General features: G+C 42.3%; 1 protein-coding gene across 1 annotated transcript in view; it reads right to left on the bottom strand.

Annotated features, from left to right (window-relative positions):
- The window catches only part of IKZF1 (IKAROS family zinc finger 1), a 136610-nt gene that overhangs the window by 23303 nt on the left and 99733 nt on the right, over positions 1-13574 (bottom strand). The window contains exons 7-8 of the mRNA XM_060170997.1: positions 11243-11347; positions 3-546 (exon numbers count right to left, since the gene is read on the bottom strand). Of these exons, the coding sequence (XP_060026980.1) occupies positions 3-546; positions 11243-11347 (649 nt within the window). The remainder of the gene's footprint in view (positions 1-2; positions 547-11242; positions 11348-13574) is intronic.

Genomic DNA, 13574 nt, shown 5'->3' with positions numbered 1-13574 from the left:
ACATGACGTGGTCCAGGAACAGCACCCGGCAGTGTTCGCACTTGTACACCCTGAGGGGCTCGCCGCTGGCGCCCAGCACCCGGAAGGCGTCCTGGGGCGCGTCGGGGGCCGCCCGCAGCACCTCGAAGGCGGGGTGCTCCTCCTTGATGGCCAGCCCGTTGCGGGCGTGCGCGCCCCCGTGGCTGGTCAGGTAGATGAGGCGCTGCTCCTCGGTGTTGCTCTCCGTGTCCGTGGAGTCCGGGCCGCTGTTGCTGGGCGACGCGTCGCGCTCGGAGGCCTTGGAGAGTAGCAGCAGGTTCTCGGCGGCGTCTGGAGCCCCGGGCCGCGGGGGGCCCTCGGGAGGCGCCCGATGCAGCGGGAACAGAGGCCCTAGCGCCGCGGCCTCCGCGCCGCCAGGGGGCGTCTGCACCAGCGGGCGCAGCGCCTCGGCGCCCAGGTAGCTGATGGCGTTGTTGATGGCCTGGTCCATCACGCGGGTCTGCATCAGATCATTCTCCTGCTCCAGCCCCGCGCCATCATAGGCCAGGTCCACCGAGCACTTGTCCCCTGCGGAGGCGGACACAGTGAGGGGGGGCGGGGGTTGAGACCAACGGGGGGGGGGGGCTGTGGGGGTACCCACTGCTGGAGCACCTGTTCCTGGATGACCCACTGCCAGACCACGCACTGCCGGGGAACCCACTTAGGAAGAATCCACTCCTGGAGCACCCACTGCTGAAGCACTCACTGCTGGAGTGGCCACGCAACATAAACAGCTCTCAAATGGGGGAAGGTTGAACCACCCCCAGTCTGTGGTCATCTAGCAGAAGGATCTGTTCCAAGATAGTATTTAAAGAAACTTAGCGGGATGTGGCCCAGGAGGGAATGCAGTGGGCATTTAAGCATGGGGTGCTGGACTCAGTTCCTTGAATCACATGTGCCAGAGTGATGCACTGGTTCTCTTTCTCACTCCTCTTTCCCTCACTGCCCACCACTTCCTCTCTCTCCCTCCCCCCTCTCTATTTTTTATAGAGATAGAAGTTGGGAACGGAGAGATGGAGAGAGACAGAGACAGACTTACAGACCTGCTTCACCACTCATGACGCTTCCCCCTGCAAGTGCTAACCCAGAACCTTATGCACTGCACTGTGTGTGCTCAACCAGGGTGCACCTGGCTCTACTCCCTTTTCCCTATCATTCATTCACTCATGAAAAAATGTCAATATTTTGAAGAACTCTGGCTGGATGAATGAATATGGAAAATGGCATATGTCGATTTAAGGAGCGCAGATTCAAATGGATTCACCTTTACATCTTACTGTGGTGGGTATGAGGCATCATGATTCAACATCATATTCAAATTCAAATTCTGATTTAAGTGATACATTTTTCCACATAGAGTTCTAAGCATCTTATAACCAGTTAATTTTGCTATACATTTATGTAACTAGATTAGGTAATTATATCATTAACAGTACTGTTGTGCTGGAGAGGTGGCTCATGGGATACAGCATGTGCCCTGCTTGCCTGGCCCTTGCTTGAGCTCTGACACCACACAGCCAGTGCTGTGGCATTGTGGTACTGTGGGGTCCCTCCTGCCATTCTCTCTCTGTCTCTCTAAAAAAGCAAAGTAGCCTTGAACAGTGAAAAACCAAAACAAAAATGCTGGAGCTGTGTGCCACACAGGTGTGGAGGGCAGCTGGCATAAAGCCAGTGAAGTTACAGGGGAGAATGGGGTGGCACCTCTGATTCTCTCCCAAAAGCAAGAATGATGCTCAGGGTTGGTCATGAGGTGACAGAGGCAGGAGAACTCTTCTCTGTGGAAAATGACACCTGAGACCAGCGTTATCTCTGAGCAAACATTTTCATAAAGAACAAAAATGAATTTTCTTTCTTTTTTAAAAGGAATGCAGCACTGAGGAATAGGACCTTACACATGCATGACACCACTGAGTAAATGCTCTAATCTAATTATTTAGTCTTTGATATTTGAGAGAGAAAAATAGAGAGGGAGGGAGAGAAAGAGATAGAGATAGAGAGAGAGAGGAGAAACCATAGTCCTATTCCACCATCTGAGAGAGAGAGAGAGAGAGAGAGAGAGAGAGGAACAGAGGAGAAACCATAGTCCTATTCCACCATCTTTGGTGTCTCCATTTGGTGCCAGGGCTTGAATCAGGTGTACTGTCTCCCAGCCCCTAAAGGAATTTTCCTAAAGATATTCCCACTCCATATATTGATTAAAAGTACCGTATGAAACCAAGGCTTAAATAGCAAAGCCACTGACTAGCTGAGGGAGATAGTGAAGGTAATGGCAGTAGAAGATCCTGTATCTTTATTTTTAAAAATTTTATAACAAGTATTTATTTACCAGAGCACTGCTCAGCTCTGGCTGATGGTGATGTGGGGGAATGAATCTGGGACTTTGGAGTCTCAGGCATGAAAGTCTCTTTGCAAACCACTATGCTATCTACCCCCACCCAGGATCCCATATCTTTTATGCTAATGCCTGACACCCAGGTTGTCTCTAGTTCATGGCAAAGGAGGGTAAGCAGTTCCCCAAATCAGACACTTTGAAAGGTATCCCTTTAAAAGAAATCTATGACCATTGTCTTAATCTCCCAGGAACAAGCCCAGGTAATACAAAGTATCTGTTAGTTTTGGTTCTTGCTTTGCAGTGAATATTTATTATTCAAGGGGGTGACTTCCATTCATTTTAATCTCCCAACAGGCATCAGAGGTGGTGTGAGTCCTGATGGTGGAGCACTGAGATCCTTAGATTTTAGAAAGAAAACTTGTTTCTGGGTAGCCAAGGCCACTGAGGAGACAAGCTGGGCAGGAGGGGTCACAGCTGTGGTATTTCTCTCCCTGAATGGTGAAAAAGTAACTGGAGAGCATAGCTGAGGCTACATCACAATCTCCTGTTTGGGAGCTAAGTTTTCTTACACTCACCCAGAACAGAATATATCTGCTTTCTATAGCTCTACCAAACCCTGCCCAGTGAGGACAGGGGAGGTGGATTTTTTGTGGTCAGTTCTGGTAAATAGAAAATCCTAGCAGCCCCTCCCAAACTATGCTTTTCCCCTTAATTGTCCTGATTCTCCCCCAGAATATTATTTTGTGGTTTACCAAGCAACCATTGACATCTGTTGCTTTCAAAACACAACATCAACAACAAAGGGGTGTAAACAAAGCTGTATTTCAGATTACCCTGGCATATGGAAACTACCCACAGAATTTACCTTCCCTAATAACCCACAAAGACAAATAAAGCACCACAAGATTCATTTTGGAAATTCACTAGAGAAAGGAGCACATTCTTTAAATAAAAATATTTTATTTATTTATTCACTAGATAAGAGATAGAGAGAAACCGAGTTGAAGGGGGAGACAGAGTGAGAGAGACACCTTGTAGCACTGCTTCACCACTTGTGATGCTCCCCCTCCCTCCTACAGGTGGGGACTAGGGATTTGAAGTCAGGTCCTTGCACTTTATAATATGTGCAGTCAACCAGGTTCATCATCACCTGGCTCCTGAAAGAAGCATATCCTAGTGAAATATATATATATGTATTAAATACACATATATAGTGTATGTAAAATAGAAAAGGATATTTTAGTAGATTATCTTTGGAGACATTTTAGTGGAATCTTTTATTTTTTAATGCTTTTTTAATTAACTGTTTTATTTGCTAGGACTGAGAGAAATTGAGAGGGGAGAGGAAGATAAAGAATGACACCTGAAGACCTGCTTCGTTTCTTGTGAAATTTCCTCCCTACAGTGGGGGCTGGGGGATCAAACCCACGTCCTTGAACAGGGTAATGTGTACATTCTGCTGGGTGTGTCACCACCCAGCCCCTTAAGTGAATTGTTCAATAACAAAATATAACCATCAAAAGATTGTTAAACAAGTTTGAAGAAAAAAAAGTGTGGGCCTGCAAAATAGCTCATTTGGATACTGTGCTGCTTTGCCAGGTGCCTGACCTGGGTTTGAGCTCAGCCCCCAAGGCACTGAAGGAAGCTTTGGGGCTGTGGTATATGTGTGTGTGTGTCTCTCTAAGAAAAGAAAAGAAAAAAGTGAAATGCAGAGATGAAGCTCCAGAGAAAACAGCCAGTGTTAAATGTGTTCTCTGATCTTACTAAGTCACACTATTTGTATTATTTTATTTTTTGCCACTTCCTCATACCATAGTATCATAATTAATTATTAAAATAACCAAGTATTATAATTAATGTGAAAGTGGAAACATTCTTCAAGTCTGTCAACTGGCAGTGTTGTTTAATTATTCTTATTAATTTAAATGTAGTATTTTCATCTTAGCTTTCTTGATCAGAAACTTTTTATTTTCTTTTTGAAAAAATGTTTATTTTATTCATTTATTTGATTTTTTGCCCTTGTTTTATTGCTGTAGTTCTTGATGTCATCGTTGTTGGATAGGACAGAGAGAAATGGAGAGAGGAGGGGAAGACAGAGAGGGGGAGAGAAAGATAGACACCTGCAGACCTGCTTCACCACTTGTGAAGCGACTCAGGTCTGCAGGTGGGGAGCCGGAGGCTTGAACCGGGATCCTTACGCTGGTCCTTGCACTTTGCACCACGTGCACTTAACCTGCTGCACTATTGCCCAACTCCCACCTTTTTATTTTCTAAGAGTTATTTCATTTCTTATGGGATAAAGAGAAGGAAGCAAGAATATCACTCCAATTCTTGTGGTGCCAGGGATAAAACTAGTAGCTTCATACTGAAAGTCCTGTGCTCTTCTAGCTGAGCTATTTACCTGAGTACACCACTTACATTTTTTTTTGCCTCCAGGGTTATTGTTGGGGCTTGGTGCCTGCACCACAAATCTACTGCTTCTGTGCTTCTGGAGGTGATTTTCTCACCTTTGTAGCTCTTGTTGTTTATCACTGTTGTTGTTATTATTATTGTTGTCATTGTTGTTGGATAGGACAGAGAGAAATCAAGAGAGGAGGGAGAGACAGAGATGGGGAAAGAAAGATGGATGTTGGTATGCATGAGACCCCTTCTGTTTCATTTGGTTTAAATCCCCCCTGCTTAACACTATTCTATTTACATAACCACTTCATTCTATTTACTGTTAACAAGTTCCACCCTCCCTCCAGGGCATTTGTGGTTCAGTGATAGGATTCTCGCCTAATCTGCCCCCTCCTTGTCACACTCTGATTTTTACCAGTCACTTTTCTCTCCACTCTCTCTATGTCACATCCTGTTTCCACCCTACTTGGCAAGTATATATAAAGACAGCATTGTGAGTTTTACTGTACTTTGAGTTTAACTTAGCTCGTCTTAGATTATGCTGCGTCTTGCATGAATAAAGAGATACTGCGTACAGCTCAACTATGAGTCCCTGGTCGTCTGTTACCTGCCCGTGAAGCCAGCCCGGCAAAAACAACCTAACCCGTCGAAAACGACAGATGGACATCTGCAGACCTGCCTCACTGCCTGTGAAGCGACCCCCCCTGCAGGTGAGGAGCTGGGGTCTTGAACTGGGATCCTTAAGCTGATCCTTGAGCTTTGTGTCATGTGCGCTTAACCCTCTGCACCACCGCCTGCCCCACTACAAATAACATTTTTAAAATATAGGCAGGCAGAACTGAATTAAGTATGAAATTTCATTGATTTGTGAATTATCCATCCTTTCTTTTTTGTAGAGGGAGGGAGGGAGGGAGGGAGAGAGAGAGAGAGAGAGAGTAAAAGAGTCCACAGCATGGAAGCTTCCTTCAAGGCAGTGGGGTCTGGACTCAAACCTGGGTCATACACATGGCAAGTCAGCGCACTGTCCAGGTGAGCTATTTCACTAGCCCAAACTATTCTCTTTTAATTACATAATTAAAACAATCATGGACCAAGGAAGGGAAATAAAGTGACATTGGACAGCTATTCTCACTTCTCAAAACCTGTGTGAATCAGCAAAACCCTCTGCAGCATTTTCCCCAGCACCATCATCTGTCTAGAGAATCAATTACAAGAGATGCCTTTTTCCCATTTAAGAGGAAAAATCAGTTGAAACTACTGCTAGGGAGGCCCAGGTAATGTGGGAGAAGCAAGTCATCACTTGCTTGGATTGTGGGTGCCTTGCAGATGTACCCGAAAATGAAGAGCATTCTCTCAAGGGGCTGGGAAGTACTCCACACAGGCACTGTGATAACTGAGATAACAATATTTAGCCAAATCTCACAACATGCTGAAAGAGTGCAGAGAAAGCCTTTGAAAAAGATTGCACTTTGCCTCACCTGAACTACCCCCTCACACCCCAGCTTTGGCATTCTTTCAGGATTTAGAAAAGTCGATAGCTCTCACAGGAGAAAAAAAAAGTCTCAGATACAGTGAGAAGAAAGTTGAAATGTCAATCATGCTCTGTCAGCCCAAGTAGAAGAAGCAAGATGAAAGAAATGTCATGGTTACTGTGAAAATATTTTCTTGCGATGCATTGGCAAAAAGGAAGTAAAGCACAGATCAATAAAGCCATCCTTGGGAAAAAATGCTTAATTCAAGGAAGAAAGGAAATGTCTCATAATTGCTCTGTGACATGGACTTCATAATAAAAAAGACAAGACAGTGTGACAAAACCACAGAATGAGATGAAAGAAGAGATTTCAGGTCTCAGGCAACACAATAAGGCTCCAAACAGTATTACTGCAGAACTAATACATGGGCTAGAAGCACCAACCACTAGCACAGAAACTTAAAAAAAAAAAAAGAATGAAACAGAGGGGAAAAAAACACAAGATAAAAACAATAAGTAAACACATACAAAAAAAGTCAATGTAAAGAAATGCTAACCAACATGGAAGATACATTATCCAAGACAATCTATATTCCTGGTGATCACAACAGAGGGAGAAAAGATTTTATATATATATATATATATATAAATATATATATATATATATATTATAAGTTATATATATATATATTCCTGAACACTAGATAGAATCAAAAGGGAATCCCCAAATTAAAATGTCAGGGAAGTTTTATTCAGAAGGCAAAACACCAAGACACATACTAGCTAGCTTGTCCACACAAATGTGATACATTCCTTTGAAACAGATTCTACAATGTGATGGAATCTTTGCAGAAATGTTTATTTCACAACTATCAATCAACCTTTTCATCACCCTTTTCACTAATATTCATATGAATAGAAAGTTATTTAGGATGATGTTCAGTTACTTTTGATATTGGTAAATTTCTAGATGTCCTGATTTGTGATGATTTAAAAACATGGTTCTTTGCATGAAAATTCTTTGTAATTAGTTTCAAATATAAATTACTTATGATAAAATGTGTTATTTTAATAACACAACAGGGATTTCTCCTTCAAAAAGAAATACATTGAGCTAAGTACCATGAGAAGCAAAAATATGAACTATTGTCATTTTTCCTTTCCTATATAATTTACCCTTCAGTATTTAACATTTTTTCCACAGTCACCAAAGATTAAAAATGGTGATTTTCACTGCTCTATTATATTCTTCTTCTTCTCATGGGTTTTATTGATTCTGTTGACCTGTATGTGATTATCTCGGACAATGAAATCTTTGATGACTTAATGGCAAGGAATGTTGCTGGCAAAGTATTATTTCCACTCACACCAAAGTTTAATTTAAATCATAGATCACATATCAGTGAAGCAAAACTATGGGCCATTCTGAATAATATTCAACAAGATAAATAAAAACACTTCATATTTAGAAGGTACTTTCTTGTGCTAAGAGTTCTGCCAAACCATCTCGCCATTCCTGATCCACAGAACAGTCTTGGGAGGGAGGCAGATAGAACAGAAATCATCTGCAGAATGAGCCCAGCCTAGTTAGTCAGAGGTGGAACTGGACCCTGAAATGAATTTTCTTGGATGCAAACTTAGAGCTTTTTGAACTCCCCAATACAGGGCATGGTATGTACGAAAATAGCTGTGCTCTTATACACTACTGAATTTATATAGAGAATAAATTCAGCACTTAGAGGTTGGATGACCTTCCAGATCCATTTCCCTTCTCTCCTCACCTCCCCCATTTTTCCTCCTCCCTCTCTCTGTTGGTAATTGAACCTGGGATATTGAAGCCTCAGACATGAGAGTCTCTTTGCATAACCATTATGCTATCTACCCCACCCTCTCCTTTTCTTCCTTCCTTCCTTTCTCTCTTTTTTCTTTTTTTCTTTTCTTTTCTTTTCTTTTCTTTTCTTTTCTTTTCTTTTCTTTTCTTTCTTTCTATCTCCCTCTTTCTTTCTTCCTTCCTTTCTTTCTTTCTTTCTTTCTTTCTTTCTTTCTTTCTTTCTTTCTTTCTATCTTCCTTCCTTCCTTCCTTTCTTTCTCCATTTCTCTCTCCCTCTTTTCTTCCTTTTCCCCCTTCCTGCCTGCCTACCCTCTTCATCTACAGAGAAATTATGTTATATTAGCAGCAGTAGTTGATTGAAATTTCACTAGACTCAAGTGTAAGCACTTAGGTGACAAGGAGGCATTGATTCAGGATTATAGTACCAATCAGCTCACAGAATAGTCACCTATGAGCCTTCTCCTAAACTCTGTTCTGCTGCCCTCACCCTACTATCCCTTGTTAGGTATCTCCTGTATGCTTCACTTCTCCCAGGAAGCTTTGTTTTTTTATCTTAGTTTTGTTTGGCTAGATGCTTTTTTTTTTTTTCCCTAAACAGAGAAATATCTCAATCTGAAGTCACCACTGAAATTGTGGTTCCATCAAAGGCAGCTACAGTGGGTTTCACAGAATGTGAGTCTCAAAAACCTAAAGAAGGTTGAAAACAGTCACTTAAAAAAGCCAGTGGCCTCCTCCAGTTTCCTAGCATGCAGAAGGAAGTCACTGCTGGCATCCCACAGCCAGTCACTGTTGACAACTCTTGCACATGCTTACTGCTCCTTCTCCCCTGCCCATCCAGTCACACTGTCCCCCCTGCAGCACCTGCCAAGTGGAGGCCCAAGGCTGCCTCCCACCTTGTTCAGTGCTGCCCAGAACCCCAGCCACACCAACCCTCTGACCACACTCAGGAAGCTGTCCTTCCTTGCACACTGGAAAAGTTCACAGTTCTGTGAGCAGTTTCTTTTACAGTGTCTCCAGCCAGTGGTTTCCAGAGGGCTTTTAAGTTGGGATAGCTATAATTTTACTGGGGTTCAGTGCTGGCACTATGAATCTATTGTTCCCAATGGCAATTTTTTCCATCTTTTTTTCTTTCTATTTTATTCTATAGGACAGAGAGATACTGAGAAGGAAAGAGGAGACAGAGAAAAAGACACCTACAGACCTGCTTCACTACTAATGAAACTTCCCTCTGCAAATGGAGAGTGGGTACTTGAACCTGGGTTCTTTTTTTTAATGTGTCTTTTTAAATTTTTTAAAATTATCTTTATTTATTTATTGGATAGAGACAGCCAGAAATCAAGAGGGAAGTGGGTGATAGAGAGGAAGAGAGACAGAAAGACACCTGCAGACCTGTTTCACCACTTGCAAAGCTTTCCCCCTGCAGGTGGGGACCGGAGACTTGAACCTGGGTCCTTGTGCACTGTAACATGTGCGCTCAACCAGGTGCACTACCACCCGGCCCTGAACCCGGGTTCTGGAGTTAACAGTTAAGCTGGATTCTTTTCCCTCTGTCAACCCCCAGCATATGGCAAACTTCAATAAAACCTGATAAAAAAATGAACCTACTTTGTCTCTTCCACTCTTCCTTCCTTCCTTTCTTTCTTTCTTTCTTTCTTTCTTTCTTTCTTTCCTCTTTTCTTCCTTCCTTTCTTTCTTTCTTTCTTTCTTTCTTTCTTTCTTTCTTTCTTTCTCTCTTTCTTTTTTTCTTTCCCAGTGGCAGAGAAGCAGAGAGACACATAGAAAGAGTCAGAGAAAGAGAAAGAGAGAGAGAGACACCACAGCACTGAAGTTTCCTTCAGTTTAGTGGGGGCTGAGCTTTAACCTGAACTGCTTGCATGTCAAAGCAGCACACTATCACGTGAGTTATTTCACCAACCTGGATCCTATTTTAAATTTCAAGAGGGAGCCTGCAGTCCCAAGAACTTAGTACCTCCCCACCCCCATCCCTTCCCCCCTTCTCACTGTCTCCTAGGAACCCAAGACTTCATTCACCATTAGCCCCAGACTGTTTCCCAACACACATAACCTAGAGAAAAAAAAAAAAGACCAAGAAGTCCTTTAAAGCTAGCAGATCACACCAGAACTTGATTATTTGTTTCAGAACCTATCTGCAAGTGACCTGCCACTCTACTGGAGTCACCATAACCTAGTCCTTGTGCTGGTGCAATCTTCCTCTTCTGTGTCCACACCCTCCTCTTCACATGCCCACCATCTTTGGTCCCCTTCTCCCTCTCCCTTTACCCATAAATTATTGGCACCTGCTCTCTCTACTCGCTAAAATCTGGCTTCAGTTCAGACGTGCCTTTTCCTCCTCTGCTCACTGTGTGGAGGACACATTCCTCATGTTGGTGTTCAAAGCTCAGAATTCACTGGCTTTATTTTATTGCTTCCTGATGGAGAGGTGAGATCCCAGAATACCCCGTTTCTAGTTCAAGTCTTACGTGTCCCTCTTCAGCCCCCATAAACAGCATCACCATTTCTCTTTGTTTTCATCTGTTGGCCTACAGTCCTCTATCATTCCTCCATATACCAGACAAGGTGTATCTGGACTATGTGAGGAGCCCTCTGCAGGCTGACCTCGGCACCCCCTACCATTACTAGGTCAGGGTGCACTATGGATATAGGTCAGCGAATGCCCAGGGGGACATTCTGATATTCAGGAAATACTACTGGGGAAGATTTTCTTTGTGTGTGTTGGGGCATTATGCATGTGTGATATCACTGCTTCCTTTTTTTAAGACTGAGAGACAGAAAGGGGGAGAGAGAGATACACAGAGAGAAGAGAAAAGGTATAGCAGTGCCACTTGACCACTCATGGAGCTTCTCCTGGTGCCGTGTATCGTCACCTCATGTGGTGCTGGGGGCTCAAATATGGGCCCTCAAACTTGATGAAGTATGTGTTCTATTGGATGAGCTGTCTCCCAGTCCAGATTTGCTATTTCTAATAGACCTACCAGAAAAACACTAAGATATTTAGGAAACATTATCCTTACTAATTTTTGCTCTCTAAAAAGTGATCATTCTTGTTATTTTCAACTCGTTACCACCTGAATAGAAAAATTAAAAAAAACCCACATAGTTTTTATTTTTTTTTAAGAGACAGCAAATGTTTAACTCTTACCAACAAATTTCTGAGGCATAGAGCTCTTACGTTTGGCGACGTTACTTGCTAGTCTGTCCAGCACGAGGGATCTCTCCGATCCTATCTTGCACAGGTCTTCTGCCATTTCATTGTGATTAGTTTCTTCTTTAATGACTAAAAGTCAAAGACAAGTAGAGAGGCCAGTTTAGAAATGCTTACAGTGAAAGGGTTCAGGCACATCCTGTGTTAAATCTCTGACATTTATTCTAAGCACCGACAAGAGCCAGGCTCTTTGTAGAGATTATTTTTAATCTTCCCCCAAACACTGACAGACAGAAGCTGGACACAGAAAGGCAGAAGAGGACCCAACTTCTAATGCCACACCACACTGCTAATTGCTCACCACACATTAGCCCACAAGCCTAAAGGAACAATCCCTGAAACTGAACTGTGATTAAGTAATTGTATCCCTTTTGACAAGTCCTTTTCACTTTTCAAAGTACTCCCAAATCCACTAAGTCAGTCCTCTGAGACTGACAGAACAACAGCCATCAGAGAGTGAAAGAACCGTCAAGCTTAGAAGAGATCTAAGGGTCTGACTTCCCTGACTGTACAGCAATTTCCCCCAATGTATGATGTACCAAAAGTATAGCTTGATTATCTCTCAAATAGTTAGTGAACTCTTTCCATGTTGGTATGATTAGCCTGTTTAAATCCTACTGCCATATACTTCCTGCTTTCTCAAGTATGGCGTTCTCGTCTCGCACAGAGTCCTTGGGAGGCTTATCCATTTCTAGTATTGATCTGTCTATTACTCAGAGTAACATATAATTGTGACTTTTTAATTTAGTACCTGATAGTTAATTTTTTAATGCCACATTTCTCATTAATTTTTCCAAGTATACCTTGTGATCTGTGGTTACTAAGTTCCAAGCAATATTTATAAATGACACAGCCATGTTTTGATTTGGGAGGACACACAGATCCAATCTTCTCTACCTCTTGAAGCTTCCTTCCTTTCTTTTTTACAATTTTAGATAGAGACAGGGAGACAGAGACCACAGCACTGAAGTTTCTTTCAATGCTGTGGGGGGTGGGCTTGAACCTGAGTCCTGCATATAGCAAAGCAGCATATTACCCAAGTGAACTGTTTATGCAGCTGGAAGCTTTTTTCCTTGTCTCAGGATAGTTTGGTAATTTTCTTATTATGTTTATTGTGCATTACATACCTTGTAAGACTATATATATATATATATATATATATATATCCACTACCAATATAAATACCATTTTGAAAATACTGATTAGAAGCCAGTGTCTTGTGGCTAAGTGAATGCAACCATTACCATGTACAAGGACCCAGGTTCAAGCCTCATTTCCCACCTACAAGGGGAAAACTTCATGAGCAGTGAAGCAGGGCTATAGATGTCTTTCTCTCCCTCTTTATTTCCCCCTTCCCTCTCATTTTCTTTCTCTTGATTCTATCCAAAACACATAAAGAAAGTACAAATTAAAAAATTCAGTGTCTAATACTGATGCAAGTAAGTATTTTTCTAGTGGTTATGTGGGTTCCTTACTAAATAGGCAAACATAGTAGCCCTTGCCCTAATTTATATCAAGGACATACATGAGGTCCCATTCTAATTTCTGTCTTTTAGACTAATCAAGCTAGAGTGCAATGGGGTGCTGTGGCCTGTTCTGTATTTCTGTGTCATGGGACTCCCTCTCTATCACATCACTCGGATTCCTAAGAACTGTGACATCAAAGTCTTCACAGTGAGGGTCAATGAGCCCCCATTCCCAGATTCCTGGTGCTCTGTTCTCCAATGTACTCTGCTTCTATTTTCAAGCTATAAATGCAATTTCTGCACCTAAGACTTGAGAAGAAATTTCCTGGTAGCAAGATTAGATGATTATAACAGATGCACAAAGGCTTTTACTCAGCAAAATTATGCCCAGAGAAAGAAATCTCCACATTCTGTGTGGCTTTTGTTTTCTCCTGATCTGAAAGGACAGATCTAACTTAAGGGGAAGGGGAGAGGGAGGAGGATTCCTGAGAGTTTGTCTGGGGGAGGTGCCTCCCATGTGGCAAGGCACATGCCCTTCCTGGTGAGCTATCTCTCTAGCCTCCCTCTGTGTTTGATTGTAAAAGGAAATTTAGGTTACAAGACTTAATTGAGCTTGGTATTGTGGAGTACTAAGCCCTTCTTTTTAAAAAAATTTTTTTTATTTACAAAAAGGAAACATTCACTAAACCATAGGATGGTTGAGTCAGTTAATGAATGGTTTATTTAAACATTAATTAAGGATGCTCACTTACCAAATCATATATATATGTAACAAAATGCAAGATCTGAGTGTTTACATATTGCTTTAAAGGAATATCATCATCCTTTCACCC

Source organism: Erinaceus europaeus, chromosome 14 (assembly GCF_950295315.1).
Source record: "Erinaceus europaeus chromosome 14, mEriEur2.1, whole genome shotgun sequence".
In the NCBI taxonomy this organism is placed as follows: Eukaryota; Metazoa; Chordata; class Mammalia; order Eulipotyphla; family Erinaceidae; genus Erinaceus; species Erinaceus europaeus.
The sequence above is the reverse complement of the archived record's forward strand: the minus strand, read 5'-3'. Positions and strand labels throughout refer to the sequence as shown.